Raw genomic sequence first — 27,681 nt, 5'->3', positions numbered from 1 at the left:
ATACAATTCTATTTCTTTAATATAATACCCTATTATTATATTAAAGAAATGAACTACGACGTACGATACCAATTGGAATCATTTGCCACGTAATATGGGCTACGAAAGCCAAGTCAGTTAGTGATTCCAATTGGAATCACTAGGGCAGAAAGGGTTAATAGACTGTAAGGCATCTATGTGTTATGTTTTACACTAGTCTTTTTCTTGTCCTTTGTCTGCAGCCAGAAATCTCTCCTTTTTATCTGAGATGTTAATTCAGTCTCACTTAAAAGCTTAGAAAAAGTATGAATATACTTTCAATAACTTAAATGACATGCATCATCACCTTCAGTCATCCAAACATGATGTTCTGTTTCTGACTGAATCCCAAATTTCTGCTATATAAACCACAATCCATTTTAACTGTCCAGATTACTCTGTATGATTCCTTCCTCCATCAGGCTTGTGCTTATGCCTTTGTGCCTTTTCTTGTTCCTTGCCAAAGAATGTCTAAACTAGAATCTCAACTTTTTGATCTCCTGTGGCTTAAAATTTCTTTTCCACATTTTTCATTCATCTGCTGTCTCTACTGTTCTCCCAATTCTGAACATCAATCTGACGTTTTTGACTTCCTATCTTTGATGCTCAATTTCATTCAGACCAAATTTCTAAACAGTGAAGTCACCTTTCTTGATGATTTCAGTGTTAAAAAATTTTATCGGCTCCCTTTTTCAAATTTCACTGATCAAACTGGAAGAGAGGTAGAGTTTGCTGTAAGCAATGACTTAGATTATTCATCTCCATACCAGAGTTACTGACAATCCTCTTCACTCAATCAAATTCTGGATCTCTTAACTAGTTTTTCTTTCATATACTCTGTTCAAGTCACTGTTCTTTGTAATTCAGATGTCATCCAAGTTTCATCTCTGATGGTATGTCCTTCCTTCAGCCATTCTCAACCTTATGTACCCTAGCATTACAATGCCAAGTGGGAAGACTTACATGACTTTTACTTGTTTTATGGTCAGACTACTTTTTTTCATGGTCAGACTACTGTTTTCATTTTTCGGATCTGGATACCTGTTGTGATATTGTTCCAGAAATCATCAATGTTTGAATGGATGCTTTCATTCTTTACGCTGTTTAAATTTGCCACCCTGTGTCTAAACTATGGTTCTCCAAGAAGTGTGCCAGGGTGGAGACCAAGAAAATCACAAGATTTGATATCAAAACACCAGCTTCAAAGAAAACTCCTGCCAGAAGTGTATAATTTATACAGATTCTGAGATCTTTACAGGCTATCTCCTCTCTGGTGCGTAATCTACATCCAGTGATTGGTGAAGTGCTTCAACTCTTGTACCAAATAAAGACCCTTAATTTCAGTATTTGGTGTGTTGGAATCCCATGTTGTGTTGGAATTAAGGGAAATGACACTGCAGATGCAGCTCATTTCTCAACCTGCTGTTTGATGGTCTCTTATACTGACTATGCACAGGTTATAAAATCAAAGTTAATTTCGCCATAACAATGCTCATGGCAGGAAGCACTGATGAACAAATTACATGAGATTAAGCCCTGGCAGTCTAGTCTACTTAGGAACAAAAGAGAAAGTTGTTCTTGCAAAACTCCACATAAGTTACAATCATCTCAAACACTGTTATTTACTGAGGGCTGATGACCTACCTGTGTGTGAGAAATGCAATACCCATCTTACCATTAGTCATATTCTGGGGGAGTGCAAGCACTTCACATGAGTGAAATTACATATTTACTTATCTGGAAGAACCCTATACACTCAGACAGATTGCACGACGTTTTTAGATTTTTAAGAAACATTAATTTATTCAAAGACATTTGATTATGGATTTGTATATATGTAGATACTGCATTGTTAATACTAAACTTTGCACATACATTTTGTTTATTCATTTATGTTCTAATAACTTTGTACATATTTTATACTATTCACTATTTTATCAAGGAGATGGCAAAATTTTCTGGAGGCTATTGAAAAAGTTTAGAAAAAGGTAGGAAATAGGAATAAAATATTATTACTATTCTCTGAGTCTTCAAGGGAATCAAGGATTTATCAAGGGAGGCTATAAATCACCCAAATCAACTGTCATACCTTCCCTTAAATTCATTCACACTAGATGCACTCACTACCTCTAAGGACAAATTATTCCACTCATTCATTCACTGCTCTCTGAGAGAAAACCTATTTCTTACCCCTTGCTTGACTATGAACAAAACTTCCATGGATGCCTGCATGTTCTCTCGGCACCTTCCATATAACGAAAAATTTCATCATTTGATATTCTGTAACACCCATTCAGAAGTTTATAGCCCTCTGTCATATCACACTCTCTTTCTCCTGTTAACCAGAGTCTGCAGTCCACATACTTACAATCTGTCCTTATAATCTAAATCCCATAATCCAGATATAATCTTTATAACTCTTCTTTGCACCCTTTCCACAGCTTCTTTATCCCCCCTTGGAACCCGGGAGACCAAATCTGCGCACAATAATCCAGGTGTGGTCTTATCAAAGCCTTATAAAGAGGCAAAATGACTTCCTTATCCCTACATGTCAAGGTTTGTTCCAACATCGCAAATATCCTCTGAGTTGTATTTGCAACTTTTGCTATGTGACCTATGAACTTTAAATTCCTATCCACCAATACTCCAAGATCCCTTGCTTCTTCACTTTCTTGTAGCATAATGCCCCTAATATAATATGCCACTGGAACTCCAATCACACCAAAGTGCATAACTTTACACTTACTAACATTAAATTGATAGCCATTTTTGTTTACCCAAATTTCAAGTCTATTCAAATCATTTTGTAATTGCTGAATGTTAGTAGCATCCCTAATTGCCCTGCCTATCTTTGCATCATCAGCAAACAATTTCACATCTGATGTTAGATCCTGCCTAATGTATAGATTGAACAATAATGGCCCAAGGACGGAACCCTGAGGTACACCACTGGTCATTAAATCTGGGATTCACACCCACTGTATACCAATTTTTGATATCTGTCTGTCAACCATCCCCAGATCCAAGTGAAGAGTTTATATTTGGTTTATATTAAAGGAAGGTCAAATTTGCTAAAATTTTACCTTCCTTTAGTAAACCCATGCTGTTCCTTGCAGAGTATAGCTTGTTTGTCTACCCATTTTTGTATGTGAGTTCTTGCCAACTTCTCTAAAATCTTCACTACTACACCAGAGATGCTGATAGGTCAGTAGTTAGACACATCAGTTTTTTCACCACCCTCGTAGAATGGAACTATCATACATTCCTTTCATTCCTGTGGCATCATTCCTGAGCTGAGACTCAAATTATACAAACATGTTGGCTGAACATTCCTTTAGCAAATGGGCTGATATTCCATCTGTTCCTGTAGACAAATTGTTATCCAGGTTATGCAACAATTGTTCATTTTCATGAACCTCTTCATCCAACGTAGCAGTAGCACTGTGCACCATGATACATACACCTGGTTGATATATCTTAGCAAAGTGAGCACTCATTAACTGAACAATCTCATTAGCTTCTGACACTCGAGTACCATCTGCATTCAGTAAAGTTATTCTTCCACATTCATTCTTTCTTTTGCTTGTGAATTATGATAAAATTCTTTTGGATTGCCTTTAGCTTGCATAGCCAATTTCTTTTCATACTTCGATTTAGCTTTCCTCACAATACTCGTTACTTTTTTGGCCTGAGCTTTATATATTTTATAACTCCTCTCACTCTTATTCTCATGATATTCTTTCCATATCATCTTCTTCTTGTGGATATCTTGTTTAATAAGGTTGCACATCCATTTCACTCCCAACCTATTTATTCTTCGAACATTAGGGATACATTCAGATGCTGATTCCCATGCATTGCTGACATTTTTCCCATTCAGTAATTGATACCATGTGACCAAAGCTAGTATTCTAAGTTGATCATAATTTCCAGCTTTGTAAATCCAAGAAGTGATATGCAGACTGAAGATTGACATAAATATTCTACAGGTGGGGAGTATTCACTTTGAAAGCTTACTAAGTGAAACAAGAAATGATAGGCCAGTGATATAAAAATATTTAAGAAGAATGCAGTCAGTTCATATCAATAATGCTTAAGGTAGAAAAGGCCATCAAAAACTTGAAATTGGTAAAAACAGCTGGAATACTACTATTTGGCAAGAATATCTCATATATAGAGGTATAAAAGTGTTTTACAGTAACTGCACTATATAATTCAGAAGGCCTGGTCAATTGAATTCCAAATGATTGGAGTTCTCACAATAACCATCTGTAAAAAAAAATAAATAAAATTGAATGTGAGAATTACAGAGGAATTTCTTCACAGAGAGTTTATGCAAGTACGTTTAAGAAAGAAGAGGCTAAGAAAAATTGTGGAAGGGAAACTTGAAAAAGAACAAGCTGGGTTCAGGTCAAAGTGGAAGTGAAGATCAGATTCATGAAAATATTACAAAGAAAGGTAGTCAGTGTATTGCCCAGCTATGACAGTGATGCAATGAAGCGGAGAGTAAAAATTGTGAATAATATGTTAGCAGAAATGTATGAAGAGAAAGGAGTGCAGTTTGTTAATGTGTTGAATGAGTTTAAAGAACAAATTGAACTGTATAAGAGTGATGGACTGCATTTGAATGGTTTTGGTGTCATTTGGAGAGATTGCTGCTGCTGGAAGGGAGTGAAATGAGTGCAGAGAATGAATCTGATCAAGTAAGGAGCAATGTGAAAGAGCAGGAGAGTAAGAAAGGAGAGATTGAAGTGGTGATTATGAATGAAGAAGTGGGTAGCATCAAGGAGAGACAAGTGTGCAAGACAAACAGGGAAACGGGGAGGTTCAGTGTGGACAGGGGAACACAGCATGAGAAAGGTTGATGCTCCAAGAGGATGATGTGAATGCATGTGTAGACAAAAAAGGAAGAGGATGACCTGGGATCAAGGGAAAACAATTAGATTTAAAGAAGGTTCTAAGGTGAATAATGAGAAAAAGAAATGGCTCAAGTTAAATTATGGAAAAGTCACATCTAATAAGTGGTATCAATGAAACTTGCTATAGATCCAGGAATGAGCTGTTATGTTTGTATACAAATGCTAGAAGTGTGATAAAGAAGGCAAATGAAATGGTTGCATTAATTGAGTCTGTTCACCCAAGAATTGTTGGAATAAGTGAGACATGGTTGGATGAGGATGACATCCTGACAGAAATAGAGGCGGAAGGGTATGATGTGTTTCGTGAAGATAAAAAGGAAGGGGGAGTGCTATTGATGATAAAGAAAGAGTTATGTCCATACAAGGTAAAGATACAAGAGGGAAATAGTGCCAGTGGTTTTGAGGCAGTATGGTGTTAAGATAGAGGTGAATAGAATGAAATACTTAGTCAGATGTTTTATAGACCTGGTAATGTGGATGGTAGTTACCATGAAATGTATAATCAAATTAGCCAAACAAATAAAAAGAGGGTGAACATTATGAGCAATTTTAATTATGACAATATAGACGGGATGATGAGATAGCAACTGGAAGCAAAGAAAATGAGTTTCTTGAGTTTTTGAGGGACATCTACCTCAGGCAGTATGTAACAGATGGCACACGAGGATTGAGGATCTTGGATATGATCATATCCAAGGATGTTATTAAAAATGAGGTGTCAAACATGAAATGATTACCTGGGTGGTTTCCAGCAGTGTGAGGTCCTCTGTGATGAAAGGGTATATGTGGAACTACAAGGCTGGTGATTATAAGAAACTCAGGAGACAGCTTGCAGGTGTAGCATGGAAGGAGGACTTGGCTGGAAAGGAGGTCATTGCAGCTTGGGTGATATTCAAGAACAGTCCAGTAAAAGCAATTTAACCTTCTGACTCTTGGAATATAAGTGTGTCAGAAGGTTAAATAAGGTAGATGTGAAATGGATGAATGAAGAGATTAAGCATGCAATACAGAAGAGAAAGGCATTATGGAGGCAAAATAAGGAGCGGTAATAATCAATTCCATGAGGATTACAAAGAACAGGCTAGGAAGGGTAACTTGGTTAGTAAGGGTAGCAAAAGTTCAGTATGAGCAGCAGTTAGCTAATGAAGCCAAAAGAAATCCTAGGGAGTTCTTTCAATATGTAGCCAGCAAAAAAAAAAAAAAAAAAAAAAAAAAATGCTTATGAAGGATGAAATTAATTAGAGAAAATGGTATAAGAACAGCTGTTGTAGAGGATAGTGAAGATATTTAATGAGCAGTTCATAAAGGTCTTTCATTCTCGTAAATGTGACATCATGGAGAGTTTGAGAGCAGTTAATGATGAGGAGGAGAGACTGACTGACTGTAAGTGAGCAAGTGGTATATGGGGAATTGAGCAAACTTATGTTAATAAGGCTGTGGGACTTGATAATATATCACTCTGTATCGATACAAAATTAATAACAGAAAACTCACGTACAAAGATTATTTAATGGTATAATTTTCGCCTGTGCGTCACAGGTGAAAAGTACTTCAGTACATATTTTAAACAATAACTGACAATTCTAAAAAGCGCCACCTAAGTAGCTGGTGTAAGATAACTAAAAAGGTCAATAAATTTCCTAACAAAAAAAAAAATCTATAGAATAAAAAGTTAGGAAAGATTAGCTGATTTGTAAAGTACTATCTCCTATAAAGGGGATAATAGACGTAAGCCATCAGATCTGTTTAAGTTAGGAGAATGAAGTGAAGTTTCACATGTTTCTTTATAAAGGCGTTCCATGAGGAACCTTTTGTGAAGGACTCTTGTCTTTCTCCAATGAACTCTGTCTAGTGAAGATTGCATGTTCTGCAAGTCCAGACTTTTCAGGTTTAAAGTATTCAATATAAGATTGGTGTTCTTCTAGCCGAATTGAGGCAGATCTTCCTGTTTGTCCAAAATGAGATAATCCACAAGAGTACAGAATCTGGTAGACACCTGGATAATTAAGATATGGAAGCTTGTCCTTAGGAGAAGTGAGAAAGGTGGAGATTTTTCTAAACGTTTGAAAGGCAACAAAACTATTCAGTGGTTTTAAAACTTTTGCTATATGTTCACTAATGCCTTGTACATAAGGGATAGGAATGCACGTTATTTCTTCTGTATTTGAAGAGGAAGACATATTAAAACTACTCAAAGCTCTTTTAATGAAGCAATTCTTATAACCATTAGATAGAAAGGAAGAAGTTATATATTGCAGTTCTTTCTGTAAAAGATCGTCTGAAGAACAAAGGGAGTGGGCCCGATGAACCAGTGTTTTAATAGTTCCTACCGTTTGACTGGGATGGTGATGAGATTCAGCATGGATATAATAGCCTGTATGAGTCTTCTTTCTATACTATTAAATAATCTTTGTATGTGAGTTTTCCGTTACTAATTTTGTTTCGATATGTCTACTCACGGTATACCTCTTTTAAAACTTATATCACTGTGTATTTTGAAAGAATGTGCCAGGGAGTTGGCATCTGCCTTCAAAATACATAAGGATGTATGAGTCTTGCATTGGGTCAAGTTCAAAAGGAGTGGAAGAAAGGAAAGATTGTGCCCTGCATAGTGAAGGATACAGAACTCAAGTAACAAATTATAGGCCTATCTGTGTGTCAGTTGTTGTGCTTAAAGTGTTGAAGAGGCTGGTGAGAAGCAGGATCGAATTGGGTTAACAACAATAGTACTTATCTTAGATGGACAGCATGGATTTGCTAAAGGGCGGTCATGTTTTAGTAATCTACTTACTTATTACAGTAAGGTGACAGCAGCATTGTATGTTGGAGATGGTTACACAATAAATATTTGAAGAAACATAATTTGAAGGGAAATATTCAGTTCTTTGCTGATTATGCAAAATTTATTAAAGTAATAGTTATATTTGGTCTTTGTTAACTATAATTAACACAATAGCTATTTGGATCATAAGACCATAGGTTTAATATATATATATGTACACATCTATCGTCTAGTTTCACTAGCAAAACTGACTAGCTTTGTCAAGACTAAACGGTGAAAAAAACGACTAAATGCAAAAACGAAGGAATGCAGTAATGGTTTACAACATAATTGGAAAGCACCGCGTGACATGGTATGAGTGAAGGGATATACTTTCACTGTTTAGTCTTGACAAAGCTAAACAGTTTTGCTAGCGAAACTAGTCGCCAGATGTGTACATATATATATTAAACCTATGGTCTTATAATCCAAATAGCTATTGTGTTAATTATAGTTAACAAAGACCAAATATAATTTTTAACATGATCAATCTAAATGGATACAAAGTAATAGTTAATCAAAGTGATGTAGAGGATTTCAAAAAGATAATTTAAATAAGTTGATAATATGGACAAAATATAGGGTATTCTAGTTTAATGTAGAGCAATGCAAAGTTATGCATTTCAGTATAATAAGATGAGCTGCATACAACATTGATGGAACTGTACTCCAGGAAATTCATGAAAGCAGAGGTTTGAAAGTTGTGTTAGATAGAGTTGAAGTTCAGAGAGCATGTTGCTAAGGTGGTGAAGGTAGCTCATAGGATTACATCATTAAAGAACACACTAACAAGCAGTGATAAGAAAGTTGTAATTTCTCTTTATAAGGCTTGATATATCTACATCTGGATTAAGATCTGGTCACCTGGGTTTCTTAGGGATGATGGAATGGTAGATTGGATCTGTAGACAATTGGATATGTAGTTTTTGTTTGGTAAATAGTAAATGAATGAATTGGGTTGCCATAGTCAGCTCTAAATGCTTTGTTAATGGGTTCAAGGAGAGGTTTGATAAAAATTGTGCAAATAGTTTGGGTTGTCCACTGGTGAGGTGGACTTCACAGAGTGCCTATGCAACAATAATAGTATCATCTGCTCCAGTTGCCTCTCCACATTTCAGTTCTTTATTTTATATATATATATATACAGTAAAACCCCGAAGTTACGCGGTAAGTGGGACCAACAAAAAGCGCGTAAGTCGAATTTGCGTACTTGGGGTATAATTTTGCATGTAATTTATATATAAAAACATACAATTGGGACCAAAGGTTTACAAAAACACCTATATTTTTTAAGAAATATAATCATAATTGTAGTTTTTCGTACATAAAAAAGAGAAAGTTATTTCAATGTCGATGGTTTCATAAAATCTAATAGATTCTTCTGACGGCATAATGTCTTATTCTTGTCACGCAAAATTTCTTCATAGCAAGCTAATGATTTTTTATTCCTTGCCTTGTGGCTACAATTCGTTCGTCTTTAGAATGATTGTTCTTACTGTGGATTCCTGTAGATCGAACTTCTTTGCTAGCTCACAAATTTTCATTCCGCCTTCAAAATTCTTAATGATGTTGAGTTTTGCTTCCAAAGTCAATGTTTTTCTTTTCTTGCTAGCTATAGAAGAATCGAACTTGCTTCTTTTGGATGACATTATTATTTTTTATGTGATAAAATTTTTATCAAGAACGTAACATTAAATAATCGCAAGGTTTGTAGACTATAAAAATCATATATGAATGGAGACTGCGCGAAACACGTCAGTGCTTGTTCACAGCATGTGCGACACTGGCGAATGCGGCCCGGCACCTGAAAGATACGACTAGTGGTGAGGCGTGAAGCGGGACTGGAATAGGTACATATAAGAAACCGCGTAACTCCGGATTCACGTAAGTCGGTGTAGCGTAAGTTGGGGTATGATTCTATATTAATATATGTATATATATATATATATATAGAACTATAAATATTGCTATCTGCTCCTTATTTCATTCCTCTTGAATGTTTTCTACCAATGTTCTCTCATTTCTTGTTTCATTTAACAATCTTACAAAGCCATTATTATAGACATCTAGGGTATCTTCAGTATTCATATCATCTTCATCAGCTCTCATTCCTTTTACACAGTACTCTTTTTCTTCATTTCCAGAACATTTTGCCACCTTCCTGATATTTATTTTAATATATCTTAATATAAACTTTTCACAACTTTTAATATTGCATTACTTCACTTTCTTAATTTTCTCTTTATTCTCTTAGAATGTATGCTGACTTGCTAGAAACTTTCTACATGGTTTCTTTTTTCCCATGGCTTTCTTTTTAATTTTTTTAGTCTACCATGGATTTTGGAAATTTCTATCCTTGCAGATAATTTTATGTGCCACTCTGACTGAATTGATCAGTTTTTTTCTTCAGAGTCTGTCAACTGTCTCCAGGATCTGTTTCCTGCTTTAAGATTCCTTCTTCCTCCCCCATCAATAATAATTGCCTATTTCAGACTATAAATCATCTATGAAAGTTGCTCAGCTTGTTTTTAAAACATTCTTTTTTTCTTTTCAATATGGTATTAAGTTTCACCCTATTTAAAACTAAATGGTGGTAATTTTCTATTTAAAATCTCTCCCATATACTCTTGTTTTCTGAACCCACATGACTATCACTATTAACAGTAACTTATGGTCAGTGAGCTCTTTCTTATTTCCTGTGTCTTCTCTCCATGTAAATTTGTGTATATTTTTATATACATAGTAATGAATAGTTCTTGTTCTGAAAAGATATCTAGCAGGTTCTGACCATTATTATTAACTTTGCCCTATTCTCCAAATTTTCCCAAACATTTTTGTCTAATATGTTTGATGTTAATTTTCTATTCTGCTGTTTAGCTTTCCAACAAGGACCCACTTTTTGTTTATGTCAACTGGCTTCTGTAATGATTAAAAAAATTCTTCCAGTTCTTCCTTATCTTTTAAGGAAGAACTGGAAGATTTTTAGATTTTATTTTTAGGTCCACACTCCACTAGATATATCCTGCCATTCGAGCAGGTTACCTTCATTTTTTAGTGTTGTATACTATAGCTACTTCTTCCTTTCTCTGATGATTTTTTCCTGAATACAAAATCTTGTATTTGTTTCCAAAAAATCTCACCTGTTTTGTTTTGGGAGCACTAATTACATCAGTGTAGTTCTTCTCTAATGCTTCTGCCAATTACACTTATAAATAAAAATAAAACTGTATAGTTTTATATGTAGTTTATTCTTCAGCAGTATATAAATACACTTAAGTGTTGGTTTTGTTTTTGATTTTTGGAGTCAGATTATGAATGATCACTAGGTTGTTAGATCTTGAATGATGGCTCTATTAAGAATAGAACCACTCCATTCAAGATTTAACAAGAGAACAATATCAAGCAAAAGAAAGCACACTTGTACTCTTGGCAGAACAGACATAATATGTGAAGATGCAGATATTAACTTTGCTTAAATAAGGAATTAAAATATAGAAGAAGAGGTTGAATCTTAAATTAAAATGAAATCGAAGGAGGAAATAAATATTAAATTGTACTATGTTTAAGGTTATTGTCTAAAATAGATGGAATCTTAATTTGTCAAAAACATCAATGTTAAAATATGCCATTTATAAAGTCGTGTATCATCGTGTGAACGAAATTTCAAAGGTTGCAGTTTGACCACCAAAGATGATAACGAGCAATGAGTAGGCATTCGTGGAAGGCGCAAGAAATTCGCGTTCCTTGAAAAAGCGATGCGCGTACAGCAAGGAGGTGACATCGCTCGGTGACACCAAATAGGAGAGCGTCATAGACAAGTTTGGAGTGCGGAAAGAGGGCGCTGTAATGGGGTTTAAAACAGATTCACATCATTGAGAGAGTCTTCCTTTTTTGCTTCCTTTTACGTTTTTTCTCCTGGTTCCTGTGGTGTTCCCTGGTCGCGTGTGCCCTCCCCATGGGTCTCCTGCTCGAAGTTCCCGAGCAGATCAGCATGTCTGATACCCGACAAGACGTGTGAAGATGGCAAAGTGGCAGCGTGTTTCCCGTTGCTGAGCAACGAGAATCAAAGAAAATATAGCACGAGATGATGGCAGTGTTCAAGTTTTAGACCATCGGTGTGGATCTAACTGATGAGAAAGCAGCAAAGGATTCCTTTGAAGGTAAATCGTGTTAGAAGCGGTGACGCTAAAAGTTTGTAAGCCCAGAAGAAACAAGTGGCGAATTTGGGACGAGCACATGACTCCCACGTGGCGGCAATCCATCGTACAGAGGGACAATCTATAACAAAGAACAGACGGAAGGATCGAGAAATCATGTAACAAGGTGGTAATGTACAAATCTTCCATTTTTTATGTTATCTATTGGTGACAAAGGTGTAAAATGAACAGAGTTTAGAAAAGAAGAGAGAGAGAGAGATTTTTGAGACAGTTTCCTTTGTTATGTTAATCGAATTGGACTAGTAGTCTACGTTCATAAGTTGTCTAGACCAAGTTTAATGTGTATGGGTTGTTAGTAGCAGTAATCTAGTTTAATACTGACATCCATGTTTGTGATATAGATGAACATAAGATTCTCATGAGTGTGTTTGAATAGCCTATCTGTTTGATTATTATTACCCTGCTTTACTTGTATTTTAGTATTAACCTTGATTTGCTTGATTATATGTGTTGTTTAAATTGTAATGTTCTTAGATAAATAATAAATATGTTTTCCTATGTATCCCTGAGTTTGAGTAAGAGATTGAATTTTACCACTCACAAAAATATCGAACCTATGTTTGGAGAAAAAAAGGGAATTTAAGATTGTCAAGGCCATGACTATATACTGAGAACTCAATCTACCTAACTACTTAATCTATATAAGGTATTACTTGAATTCTGGGAAAGTTTCTTCGGATAAGAATTTCTATCCTAGAGTTCTGACTGGTGCAGCATTAACAAATAAATTTCGTCAGAGCTCGAAGAGAGAAATGGCCCCAGAAAGTCAGTTTAGAAGCCAGATCTTGGTAGGCACAAGGAGAACAATAGAGGTAAAATATATAAGAAAACAGTGACATAACAAGGTCTAGTGAAGATACAATCTGTGCATTGTTTGTTCCCTGGTGAACCTCTCTGTAACTAAGGAAATATGGAATATTGAATTAAGAAGTTTAATTTTCAGTCATAAGAACCATGTATTTAATTCATTTAAACCACAAAAGGAATAAATGCCAGCCCTTTAAGTATATTCATCAGCTGCTTGAAGTTCTTTATATGTACCCTCAGAGGGTGTTACAAGACACTACTATAATATGATTTACATGATTAAATTTATATTATTATTATTATTGGTTTTCTTCCAACTGTTTTTTTTTTTCTTTTTCTTCTTCTTTGGAACTGTCTGACCTCATATTGTAGTATTTTAAGGAACTTCTAACTGCATCAATCACTCTGGATCATGTCATTCTTCTGGTTCATTTTTCCTACCATCCAGACAGATATCTGTTTTGTATAACTTTGCCTCTCCGATTCTATTTAAGTGATCATACCAAATAGTGACCTTAGATTAGCTCTATTCACTCACATACACATTCACGGATGTTAAATTATCAAATTCTTTTGTAATATCTTCATTTTTAGTATGGCTTATTATTGATGCTATCATCTTTCACCCCCTAATTTTTTCAGAACTATTATATCTGTAGTTTTCTATAGCCTTCAGTTAACTGCTTATGTCCCACTTTCTCAGATCCATAAATTAAAATTGTTTTGAACACTGCTGTCTTGTGTACTGCTAGATTAGGATTCAGACTAATTTCTCTTATTCCATTTAACTTATTCACCTGACTCACAATCATAATATATCAGATTTGTTTATTAAAACAGCTGAAATATATTACTTGTTTTATAGATTTTCCATTGAAGATTCAGTTTAAGTTTCATTGTTCTGGCCTATATTCTTAGTCTGTCTTTTATTAGAGATGGCATATCATCTTCTTTCATTCTGCTAGAAGCTCTGCTTCTTTACCATTGAGATTTCTTCTGAATATTCATTAGTGATATATTATTATTTTTAAAGATTTATTTATTATTTCTAATTAAAACTGCAAACAAGCAAGCAGTTTATAAAATTTATCAAGTTCAAACTTCATTAATTCTTGAATAAAAGTTTTGATCTGGATGCACTTCTGATTATACTGATTTCACTGTTGAGCATTGTGCATTATTTAAAATGTAATAATAGAGTGTGTTTTATAGCAGACTCATGATATTAGTTTTTTCATTTAAATGTATGTTTAGATAGCTTGGTTGGATAAAATAGATCGCCGGTATACATGGCTAAAGAAGCATCTTATTGATTTTGAAGAAAAGTTTGGTAGAATGTTTCCTCCCGATTGGGAAGTAAGTGAAAGAATTGCTGTTGAGTTTTCAGAAATAACAAGGTAAGTCTTCATAAAAACTTGTCACTTATGGACTGAATATGAAAAATTACTTTAAAATTTGACTTTTAAAAACCAAATCCTGAGCATGTTTGGTGATTTTCATTGGTGGTGGTTTCATTTATATTATTACAAAAAGTATGATATCGTGTTTGAGCTCTAGCTTTCATGATGCACTCAGGAGAATTACATGTGAACCTCTGCTGAAAGCACTGAATTTCAATCCCATTATGGTTATTAAGAACATTTTCTAGGCCTTTTTCAGTGATGATATGTCACCTAGTCTATGATAGAAGTGGCAAGGCTTTCTTCACGACCTCTGATATTTCTTCCTGCAAAATAGATAAGCAATCAGTGAACACACATAAAGTACTATTGTCAGTTGTGTGTGTGTGTATGTTCTTCTATATCTTCTATTCACATTATAACATGTAATAATGTGAATATTGTAATCACATTATAACACTCATTGCATGTGATTACAATACACTCAGCTCTCATTATATAGCAAACCTGTATGGACCACATAAATAACATATCCTTTAGCATATTGTTATTTATTGGAGTTTGGTTGAGTATTTTCTGTTGTTTGTTATAGTGAGTGATTTTGCATATAATCTGCTTTATATTGAGTATTCTTCTCCCTTTTATCCACTCATTTTCTTTTATTTATGTTTATGTTTGTTATGAGTAAGTTTTGTTCAACATACTATTCTAACATGTTTAAATAATTTTCATGTCTTACATATGTAACAAAAACTATACAGAATTTTATTAAAAAAAGTCCAATGTTATTTGGAAATCATTAGGGAAACAGACCATTAACTACATTCAAAACATGAATCAGAATAATGAGTCATAAATCATGTGTGATACTATCTCATGTCTCAGTCACAGTTAAATTGGATGGATTCCTGTGATTGGCTGCCATATTTTGCCGTTGTTTCAAACTGTGGAATTTGGTCTTGAGTTTTTCTTTATTCTTTTCCAGGGTATATTTGGCCGAATTGTCAGTAATTCTTTCAAGTACTTGTAGAATGTCTGGATTAATATATTTCAATAGTTTGGATTGCAATTTTAAAACCAGATTTTGTATTGTTGCTAGGTTTTGGTGGGCTGTTTGGATCTGTTCTCTGAGCATTGCTTTTTCTGTGTGGTCATAAATACGGAGTGCCTTAGCAGACGTAAATTTCTTTTTTATCCTGATGCAGATAGGAATAAGGTTATTGTCTCTGCATCTGCATCTAAAAGGCCAGCAGATTGATCAAAAGGGAAATACGAATTTTTAACTTACCATAGCGATTGCAGCGCTTGTGGGTAGAACTTCTTGGCCAGCTGACACGGTTAAAAAACTCAAACCCCACTACGCCCGCCCTCCCAGAATATATGGGGTTTCCGAAAATACACAAACAAAATGTGCCCCTCCGACCAATCATAGAAGGAATAGACAGTCCCAATTACCACTTAGCGAAGAAATTAGCAGCAACACTCAAGGAGTTGATAGGTCATTTCCCCCCTACATAAAAAACACACAACACTTCATAAACAAAATTAAAAACATAACACTCAACAAAGACGACTTACTAGTCAGTTTAGACGTTTCTGCCCTTTTCACTAATGTCCCCATCAATGACACAATTCTCCTACTACAGAACACTTTCCATCTGACATTACGGCCCTCTTTGCCCACGTACTACAGTCCGGTTAATTCATGTGGCAAAACAAATTTTACCTACAGAAAGAAGGTACAGCCATGTGCTCACCACTATCCCCCAGTAGTGGTTGTGATTGGAGGGTCAATAATGATCCTCCAATCACTAACTTCTACATATAAACCTTTGAGCAAAGGGCTCTTGATTCCGCCACGCTAAGACCAACCATCTGGCTTAGATACATTGACGACGTGTTCGCGATCTGGCCGCACATGACCAACGCTAAAGACATTCCTTAACCACCTGAACAAACAACACGAAAGCATACAATTCACCATCGAAATCGAAAATCAAAATTCGCTCCCATTCCTAGACAAACTAGTCACACGTCTTCCTTCAGGCAGTCTATCCTTCATGGTCTACCGAAAACCGACACACACTGTCCAATACATACATGCTAATTCATACCACCACCCATCACAAAAATATGGAGTCATTAACACCCTTAAAAACAGAGCTACAACAAATTGCTCTAACCAGCAAGCCCTGAAACAAGAACTAAAAATCATCAGTGACACATTCATAAATAATGGCTATAACAAAAATACTATTAATAAAATACTCCATAAAACAACTACAAAAACGAATCTAGATTACAGTAAAGCCATAGCCATCCCATACATTAAAGGGTTATCAGAAAAAAAAAAAATCAACAGAATCCTACAACATTATAACCTCAATGCCACCTTTAAACCACCCACTAAACTTAAAACCATATTCAACTCCTCTAAGGATCTTCTCTTCCCATTAGCACATCCTGGAGTCTATTTAATCCGCTGCACCTGTAACTTACTGTACATTGGTGAAACAGGATGGATAATCCCTATATGCAAGAAAGAACACATTAGACACATTAAATATAACCATTATGGTGAAGCAGGCCTCTCAGACCACGTGCTCAACACCTTACACCAAATCAACTGGAAGAACACCTGCTCCTTACACCACACAAAAACCTGGTATGAAAGGAAATTTAAGGAAGCCTGTGAAATCCGGATAAACTACCCAAATATCAACAACAAGGATGGCACATGAAAATTCCAAGGATCTGGATGGCACACATTCAGCCTACCTAATATATAAGATCCATCATAAGTCAGGACTCTAGCCAATCTTCAGCTGGTATTAGAAACCATTCCATACCAACTGGCTTGAATGTACAAGTATAATCATGATGTTAATATATGTATATAGATAGATACTTGTTGTTACGCCCAATGTAGTTCTACAACCAACAGATAACACTAATAATAAGACTCTAGCGTTGATGTATAATTTTTTTTATTTTTTATTTTTTTCATCAGAGGTCAGGCCAATTGTTGCAGCGGTTGGTCAGCATCTTTAACAAACCAGTTTGATTGTAGTGTAGCTTGTTCTCTGTGTATAGTTGTATGCTCCAGAAGATGACCTTGATATAAAGGTCGAAATGTCCTTTGTCAAGTTATACCAAATTTAATATAACTAAAAACTTTAGTTATATTAAACTGAAGTTTTTATTCAAACACGGTAGTTGTCTCCATAATTTTCAAAAATGCATTTGGATCACCGTGTAATCTTAAAAGAGACGTTGATGATGTGTTTGCTATTTGGCCACATAGCTCTGATACATTCCTCTCCTGCTTAATGCACTTAAACAACCAAAACCCCAGAATCTTGTTCACCCTGGAAAAAGAGGAAAACAATAGTCTCCCTTTCCTAGACACACTAGTCACCCACCAGCCTGACGGAACCTTGGTTTTCTCAGTTTATAGAAAACCCACCCATACAGGCAGATACATTCACCAACAATTCCCCCACCTCACAACAATATGGAGTTATTAAGACATATACAACAGGGCTAAACTAATCTGTTCAAATGACAATGTCCTAACCACTGAACTAAATCACATCCTTAACACTTTCTCAGCCAATGGCTTCCCCCCCCCCCCCTCAGAAAATCCAAAAACTACTAAAACCAGTAAACCACAAATCCCTCCCCTCTCCCTCTTCACAACAAAGATTACTCTAAATCCATCACTGTTCCCTACTTCCAGGGCACCTCGGAAAAAATTACCAAAATCCTAAAAAAACATGACTTAACCTCTTGTTACAGACCATATAGAAAATTGGCATCCTTTATCCACTAAAGACCAACCACTTCCCCCTAGACCTACCTGGTGTATACCAGGTCCCTTGCAGCTGTAAGCTGTCCTACTTTGGCCAAACAGGCAGGACAGCAAATATCAGAATTTCAGAACACAAGGACTACATCCGGTTTCACCAGTACAGCCATTCTGGGCTTGCATACCATGCTCTGGATACACTTCACAGAATACAGTGGAAAAAAGCCACAATAATACTCTGCAGCAAGTTTAGATTTGAAAGACTATTCATGGAATCAGCCTTAAGAAACATGCCAACCCTCAACAAATTTGGATGCATGAGACTGCCCCAAATTTGGGAGACATACATCAGGAGAACTTCAGCCCAATGGCCAAGAATATCTAATATTTAGGAAAAACAGTAGCTTCCTCGCTTCGTTCCTCAATTGCTGTTTGTAGTGCCTGCGTGCACGTGTCTTTATCTTAAGTTCCTTAAAAGATGGCAATATGATGTTGCCAAAATATTGGAAATATATATTAAAGTTTAATTTAATTTATATTCTAGTGTACGGTGTGAATTCCTTAAATTATTTAGTAATCGTATAACCAACGTATAAGCCTTTCTACAAGAATTGTTTTATTATTGTATGAAAGATTTCACTTCACTCTCCTTATATTGTTGATAATATTCTGATCTCAAATGAGTATTATTTCCCTTGATGTGACTACATATTTAACTTTTCATTCCACATATAATTTCCTCATTCAGTAAGTTTCTTGGAAGCTGAAGAGTATTATTTTCGTAAACAAGCTTTTACTAGTAGATTTCCCTAAAGAGTTACATGATTATGCAAGAAATAGCTAGATGTGTATAGTCAGGCCAAGAAGAAAAATCTTCACTGGAGATCGAAATATTATCAGAAGTAAGGGGAAATGAGTGAAGTAAGATCTTTAGCCATAAATAAAAATTGTTTTTGGTAGCATTGAAGTTTACTGGATTATTCTCACCCAACTGGAGAATGTTAAGATTAGTTTTTAAGATAATGGTTAATGGAAGACCTTGAAGTTGAGTCATTTGAGCATTGTGAAGTTTGTCAGACGAAAAGAGAAATGGAAGGAGAAAGAATGTAGCAAAAAGCAATGGCCTTTGTGGGTACCTGGCTCTGATAGACAAGCCCAAAGAAAGGGAACTCTCCATCATGATACACATTGAGTGACCACCAGTGATACTTTTGTAAGAGGCAAAAGGTAGATCAAATTAGTGAATTTAATGAGAAAATCCCTCAGTGCATAGGAGAAAAAGTGTGGACAGAAAAGCATTGTCATGGAGTAACTGTCATTGAAAAAGAATTCTGAAGAGAGAAACCATTCCACATATGCATTCAATAAGATAATAAGTTTGGTATAAGATGATAGTTTGGTAAGGATGTCCTGGAAATTATGAGCAACTGCAAGAGTTTCTCCATGGCTTGTTTCTGAAGGTTAGCTAAAAGCTAGCCTTCAGCAATCAAATGAGAATAACAGAATCCATATTAGTGATGAATACAAATTTTGAGAATAAACGGTGCAATATCATCTTGAACTAGAAGCCTTATTGGTATGTGGATTAATAAGGATTTTTCTGATGTCGTTCAGCAAAAATGTCCATCAAATTCCTGATATGCTAACTTCTCTATTCAATAACTACTGTCAACAATTTTTCTTCACATTAATTATGTTATCTGTTAGGGCTCCAATATTGTCTGATCTCATATTTTAGCCTTCTATTGCACTTCTTACTGTATCAGTCAACTTAGGTCTTGATCTTCCTTTTGGTCAATTTTCCTGCCATCCTTGCTTTCTTCCCCATTCCTATTAAAGTGACCATACCACCTTAGATTAGCTCTACTCACACATTTTTGAATAACAGTATCCTTATTTTTAATAATTCTGTTATTGGTGCATGTTTCTCAGAACTGTATATCTGTAGCTTTCAGTTTTTGATCAAGTGTTTTACTTTTAACCCAGCTCTCAGATACATCATCAATTTCCTGATTACTATGACAGCACTACATAATTAAGTTTCAATTATTATTAATCTCCTGTCAACAATTTTTCCTCCAAATTAGTCTATCAGAAGTGCCTTTATAGAATTTTGTGCTTTTAGGCACTTCTGACTGATTCAATCCACCTAGAATTTGGCCTTCCTCTGGGTCTCTTTCCTGCAATCGTGGCATCAAACATCTGCTTTGCTAACCTTTCCTCACCTATTCTGTTTAAGTGGTCAATACCACCTTTGAGTGCAAGCAATGCCAAATTCCTTCCTAATGTCTTCAGTTTTAATATGATTCTGCCATTGATGCAATCTGTTCAGGCCTCTAATTTTTCTAAGAACTGTCATATCTCTGGTCTCTAGTCTTTGATCAAGTGCTTTATTTCTAACCCAACTCTCAGATCCATTACTTAAAACTAGCTTGAACATTGTCTCATATACTGCTAGTTTGGTATTTTGGCTAATTTCTCTCTTATTCAATATAAATTTATGCACCTGGCTCCCCACCATACCAGCTTTACTTATTCTGTTGTCTATTTCCAAATTTCTGACCAGGTTATGTGAATTATGCAATGTAGCCACTGCAAAACGTTCCATATTTAATTTGCCATCTTCACTAAAAACTCTGCCTTAATAACTAAAATATTTTATTACTTTTCCTATAGGTTCACTATCAAGAATGAAGCTTTCTATGTTACTGTCAATTTTCATACTTTGGCCTTTTTACTGCCGATTTTCATGCTGAATTTGTTACAGCTGTTATGTTACAGGATGTTAGAGATTTGCACTGGATATATTTAGGAGTACAATATCATTTCCATAAAGCAAATGATAAAAAGAGATAAATTTGATATTTCTGATTATAATAACAGTTTTAATGCTATTTTCTTTCATAATGTGATCCATATAGATGATCAATAAGAGTGAGGGTAATGTGCATCCTTGTTTCCTCCTGATTTTGCATAAAACTATCTTCCTATTTCCTTCAGTTCTAACTGGGGACTTACAACTTAAATATAGACTATATATTGCTCTGTATAATGTTCCATTTATCCCATATGATTGTGGTGTTTTGAAAATCTTTCTTCTGGTCACCTTGTCATTTAACTTGTCCATATCTACTATACATATCCTTGTCACATTCCCATGATTTCTAAACTGTTTGTCATAAAGCAAAAATCTGATCTTGACTACCTCTATTTGGCTTCAACCCAGCTTATTCTTCCCCAAGTTTCGATTCCACAGTCTTTCTCAGTCTCTGTTCAAGTATGCTTGCATAAATCTTACCTGGAACATTCCTCTGTAATTCTCATATATTCAGGTTTATTTCCTTTTTTTATATAGATGGTACTATGAATGCTCTACTCCAGCATTTCTCAACCTTTCTAAGGTGAAGGACCAGTAAAATGCTCAATACAATTCTACCGACCACTACATTACAGAAACGTAGCTGTGAGAGGGCGGCACTTTTTTGGCATTTAAGAAATCTTCCCTTACTGTCTATAAAACAGCAACTGAGTGATGAAATAGACTTTGACAATGTCATCGACGATTTTGTGAACAGAAAAGCAAGAAAAATAACATTTTAGAATGTTGGAATTAAAGTTTTACTTCAAAAATAAACATCATCATCATCAAATTCCTGCCATGTACCCTCAAGGGGTGTACAGGATATGATAGTACTACACGAAAAATTTACATCATTACTAACTTCCTATCTACAATTTTCTTCCAAATCAGTCTGTTACTTGTCAAGACTCCAACATTATCAGACCTTATATTTCTATCGTCTAAGGCATTTTGTACTGTATCAATCCACCTATATCTTGTCTTCCTCTGGGTTGTTTTCCTGCCAACCTGGCAGAGAACACTTGTTTTGCTAATCTTTCCTCGCCCATTCTGTTTAAGTGACCATACCACCTGAGATTAGCTCTGCTAACGCATTCCTGGATGCTGACAATGTCAAGTTCTTTCCTAATATCCTCATTTTTAATATGATATTGCCATTGATGCCATCTGTTCACGCCTCTAATCTTTCTCAGGACTCTCATATCTGCGGTCTCTAGTCTTTGGTCAAGTGTTTTACTTCTGACCCAGCTCTCAAATCCATAAATTAAAACTGGTTTGAACACGGTCTTGTATACAGCTAATTTAGTGTTCCAACTAATTTCTCTCTTATTCCATATGAATTTATTCAATTGACTTCCGACCATACCAGCTTTATTGATTCTGTTGTCTATTTCTATATTTAATTTACCATCGTCACTAAAAATTGTGACGATAGTAAATTAAATATAGAAATAGACATTGACAAAGAAATAGACAATGGTGTCAATGGGGCATTATATCAAGCAATACTTAGTCTTTATTTGAGTTGTAAGTCAGTAGTTAGAATTGAATGAAGTAGCTGAAATGTTTTACTTGTTCCACAGGTTCTCCATTCATGACACAGTTGATATTTTCAATGATTCTGACTATTTTCATTGTCTTTGTCTTTTTAATGCTGACCTTCATACCATATCTATTACAACAGTTATTCAATTTAGTCTGTGAATCTTGCAGACTTGTAGCAGATTTATTTAGAAGTATAACATCATCCGCATAAAACAAAGAGTTGACATTAACATCTCCAATTTTGAATGGCAGTTTTAATTAGCTATGGGTAGTCCCCTCTCACCTCCTTGTGCTGACTTATTCATGGAAGATCTAGAGAAAAAAATCTTAACCCAGATCTTTCCAAAACCGAAAATTTGGTACAGATATGTAGATGACATCTTTATCATTTGGGATCATACAAAAGAAGAACTAATGAATTACCTCAACCAAATCAATAGTTTCCACAATACCATCAAATTCACATTAGAAATGGAAAAAGATAAAAAACTGCCATTCCTTGACATTTTAATAAAGAAACAATCCAATAATAGTATCAACCTATCTGTATACAGAAAACCTACAAATACTGGGCGTTACCTCCATTTCAACTCAGCTCATCACATAGCTCAGAAACTTAGCATTATCCATAGTCTCAAGAAAAGAGCTATACAGTATACGACAGACAAGGATGACCTACTAACAGAATTAACCACAATATCCAGAGAACTTTCTTTAAATGGTTACCCTAAAAGACTCTATAACAAGATTCTATTTACTGATATACCACATCGACAACGTGATGACGTCCAATACATCAGTACAATTACAATTCCTTTTGTCAACAACCTTTCCAAAAAATTAGCTAACCTTTTAAAACCATACAAGATCAGAGTGGCATTCAAACCAATCAATACTATTCGGAAATTTTTAAGATCACCGAAAGATCCTCACCCATTCTACAAATACTCTGGAGTATATAATATTCCTTGCTCATGTGGTATTAGTTACGTAGGTCAGACATCTAAAAGCTTCGAAACGAGAAAGAAAGAACACATAGGATATGTCAGAAATAACAGACAAGACATTTCAGGCCTTTCATGCCACTTTGCCTCTACTAACCATCACATTGAGTGGGATAAGAGCCTTATGCCATACATAGAAGATAACTACCATTCAAGAACCTTTAAAGAAGCAGCTACAGTCGCCCGTAAAACTGGAAACCTAAACAAGAATCAAGGTCTAATTTTACCAGAAATTTGGAAAACTTTTGTCAGATCATTAAACATCAAAGAAATGAACTTTCATAACAATTACGTCATGAGTCATCACGAATAAATCACGTTAACGAGACACGCACATTGTCACGCACAATACCAATTTTTGTATGATTTAGAACCATCGGTTATAACCTAGTCTGTAACCTTCATTTTGTGCTTACTGATTTGTATTCCCTGAGGATGCCAATAGAAACAGATTGGCGAAACATGTAGGAGGATAAAAATAAAGCTACTTGATAAAGATTTTATAAAAAAGTGTAATAGTCTTATCTTACTACCTTCTTGATATTTATTTTCTATATTCCTGCTAAAGTCCTCCCATGACTTTTGTTTAGCTAGTTTTACACAGTGTTTAGCTTTCTTACATTTGTCTCTGTATTCTGTAAGAGCACAAGCTGACTTATTTGCCAGGAACTTTTGATATGCTTTCTTCTTTTCCTTCACTGCCTCTTTAACTTCCTGTGTCCACCATGGAGTTATAATTTTTCTATCCTTGCAGACAACTTCACCACATGCCTCTCTAGCTGAATCAATCAGGGTTTTTTCCAAGGCTTGCCACTGAATCTCCAAGGTTTGGTTCCTGTTCTTGAACTCTTTCATTTTTTCTTCAATAATCTTTGTGTATTTTAGTCTACAGTTCACATTTGAGAGCTGCTCAACTTTTATTCACTTTAAAACTTTCTTACATGCCATTCTTTTCAATATGAAATTCAATTTTATCCTGCTCAAGACTATTATTAGATAAGTACCAGATCTATTATGTAGATCTGGTACTTATCTAATTCCTCAGCTAGCTCCATTTCTTTGGCATTCAGGCTTCTTATGTTGATAGTACCGATCTTTAACTCTAGTGACGTTGAGTTGGGGTGTGTTTTCAGATTTGTTCCAGTAGCTGACTTTTCGCTGTTCCCTGGTGCTCTGGCGAAAACAATGGTGGCCTTGTTTAACCAGGCGATGCCCCAGCTGGCATGAAATTTTGTCATATTGTACCATAATTTTTATTTTAGTTTAACCAATATACAATATGAATATTTGGTCGGGTGTTTTTAATTTATTTCCCTGTATATTATTTTGACTTTTCGTAATTTTTTTAAAAACCAAAGTAGAAATTACCAACATTTCAAAAAAACTGTGCCATTTATAACATAATAAATCTAAAAGCATGTTTTGAATATATATGGAAACATAATTAAATTATAAGTAAACGATTAAAAGTGTGTCATCATTGAACAAAGTTTTAATTTTTATTAAACAAATAAATAATATGATCTAATTATGTTACTTCTTACTTTTAATGAGATGGTCGAGCTTCTTGGCCCTTTCAGAGTTGCTCGATATCTGGCTCAATATTGGTCAACTTCAGTTGAAGATTGGCACACATACGAAGACGATTTCTGTATTTTGTTTTTATTTGAAGGAGTGATGAAAATCCTTCCTCACAAATATAGTTTGTAGAGAACTGCATGATGATTTTCAATGCTTCTACAGATAATTCGGTAAATTCACTTCTCACTGAAGGCAAGATCCAAAATTGAGCCAAACCAAGATCACAAATTGCATTTTAAGCCCAATTAACTGTTCTTTTTTCGATAATGAAAGGTCATTCTCGTGACGGCAAGCCTGAAATGGATTGCGAACCCACAGAAATTTCTGATAAAACTTATTTGGAAAATATGTTTCAAAATTCCATTTCAGATTTTTGAGGTGGTCACAAACCCTTTCCAGAAACTCAGAATCAACAAAAATATCATTTTCCACTAAAAAGGATTCCAATGTTGGAAATGTTGCAAATTGTCTGTCTTTTACATAATTAATCCATAACACCAGTTTTTTCTCGAATGCCTTTATTTTGTCGTAGGCATCAAGAACAGTTAAAGAATTTCCCTGAAAGGAGAGATTTAGTTCATTTAATTTCAAAAAAATGTCTGAAAGATAGGATAGTGTTGATAACCATGCTTCGTCAGCAAGGAGTGATGCAAAATCAGAATTACGTTCATTTATAAATAATCAAACCTCGTGCCTTAATTGAAATAACCTTGTTAGTCCATGGAAAGCCAGCGAATTTCAAAATGAAGCAAAAGTTGTATATATTCACTGCCTATTTCATCGCAGAGTACTGAAAATAACCTGTTATTTAACGGTCAATCTTTAATAAAATTAACTAGCTTTACAGGGTTATATAGCACAAATTCTGGTGGCATTCCTTTGGAGACTAACGCTTCCCTATGTGTGAAACAATGTACCCAATTCATATCCGGAGCTACTTCCTTGACCATAGAAACAACCCCACTATGCCTGCCTGTAAGGGTCTAGCTCCATCCGAACAGAAGCCTAAACATTTTTCCCACTGGATCCTTTGTGTATTATATAATTATTAAGAGTGTGAAATGTTTCTTCTCCAGTTGTTCAGGATGGCAAAGCTCTACAAAACAGAATATCATCATGAATGTTGTTATCATGCATATATCTTACATAGCATATTAACTGCGCATCACTTGTAACATCAGTAGTCTCGTCTATTTGTAACGCATAATAAGGGCTCTTCTTAACTCTTTTGATTAACTGAGATTCTATGTCACCTGCCATATCATTAATTCTGTGACCGACAGTGTCATTTGAAAGAGGAATCAAATCAACATCTTTTAGTAACTTGTTGCCAAACATTGTTTTTACCACATCTTTTATAGCTGGAAGTAGCAAATTTTTCCTGATAGAATGAGGTTTTCCTGTTTTCGCTGTGTGCAAACTTAAGAAATAGGATGCTTCCAGTGCCTTGCTGTTAATGGAACCCATGGCCGAAACTATATCTTTCCCATGATTTAATGTCCCTAAGCATCGCTGAAAAAATTCAATTGGCTTATTTTTCACATCACAATGTTTAGTTTCTAAATGTTGTCAGAGTTTCCCAGGTTTCATGCACTCATTCGACAGCACTTCATAACACAAAACACATTGAGGCTTCCGTTCACTTTCATCTCCACACCAAATAAACCCGAATTCCAAATATGAACTGTTATATTTCCTACTGTATTTTTTCTTTGAACTGCTTGTTTCTTCTTTAATAGTATCAGATTTACTCGGCGTTACACTTGTATCACAATTAGGATTAGCATCGCCTATTTCATTTGCCCTTCTTTTCAAAGTCCTAGTTCTAAGCCACTTTTCCATTATTAAAAAACGTTTCCAAAGAATATATAAATATGTAATACTGGGGTCAACTCAGGACACGCTTTGTTCAAGTATCACTTAGCACTTCGCTAGATATACTGAGCCTTGGTTGAAGGAGGGAAACCTTCATTAATAAAAATCAATAAACAACAAGCCATTGGTTGAAATGTGGATATCACATGTTCACTTCAAATCTGACAAAACAACAAGGGAAGTCGGAAGCAACAAAACTATATTATTGTTCACTTCACCCCTCTTTTATTATTGTCATTCTGCCCCTACAAATTTAGCGGCAGAATGATGAATAATGAAAAGGGCGAAGTGAACAAAAATATAGTTTTATTGCTTCCGCCTTTGAACATTCTAACAATATTTGTTGTTATTTTAAGTCTCCACATTTGATTTCAATAATTTTTTACTTATTCAATTTTAATTTGTTTAGATAATGAAAAAATATATATTTATTTAATTAATTTAAGTCTGCCTGTGTACCACCTGTCCCATCGTCGTGGACCACAGGTTGAGAAACACTGCCCTACTCCATTCATCAAGAATTCACCCTTTTGACCAGGCCCACTGAATTATGTAGCGTAGACATGGCAAAACTTTTATACCTCCATATTTAAGCATTTCTGATCAAATATCATCTATTCTTCCAGCTGCCTTGCCACATTTCAAGTTTTTGATGGCTTTTTTCTTTACCTCAAGCATTGATATTTATTCCTGTTTGCATTCCTCTTGGAAATGTTCTAGTATGGGTCTGTCACTGTTTGCTTCTTTTAAGTCTTTCAAAGTGATTACTCAAGTCATCTGGGATATCCTTATCTTCAGTTTTCACGTCACTTTTATCATCTTTGAT

At 35.1% G+C, this 27,681-nt stretch overlaps 1 protein-coding gene across 4 annotated transcripts in view; it reads left to right on the top strand.

Annotated features, from left to right (window-relative positions):
- Positions 1–27,681, top strand: part of Vps53 (vacuolar protein sorting 53) — a 349,419-nt gene that overhangs the window by 96,748 nt on the left and 224,990 nt on the right. For all 4 annotated transcript variants that reach the window (XM_090412655.1, XM_090412656.1, XM_090412658.1 and 1 more), the window contains exon 9: positions 14,037–14,179. In XM_090412655.1, the coding sequence (XP_090268781.1) occupies positions 14,037–14,179 (143 nt within the window). The remainder of the gene's footprint in view (positions 1–14,036; positions 14,180–27,681) is intronic.

Source organism: Typopeltis vanoorti, chromosome 23, assembly GCF_054136105.1.
Source record: "Typopeltis vanoorti isolate ZY-2024b chromosome 23, IOZ_Tvanoo_1.0, whole genome shotgun sequence".
NCBI classification, from domain to species: Eukaryota; Metazoa; Arthropoda; class Arachnida; order Uropygi; family Thelyphonidae; genus Typopeltis; species Typopeltis vanoorti.
The sequence above is the reverse complement of the archived record's forward strand: the minus strand, read 5'-3'. Positions and strand labels throughout refer to the sequence as shown.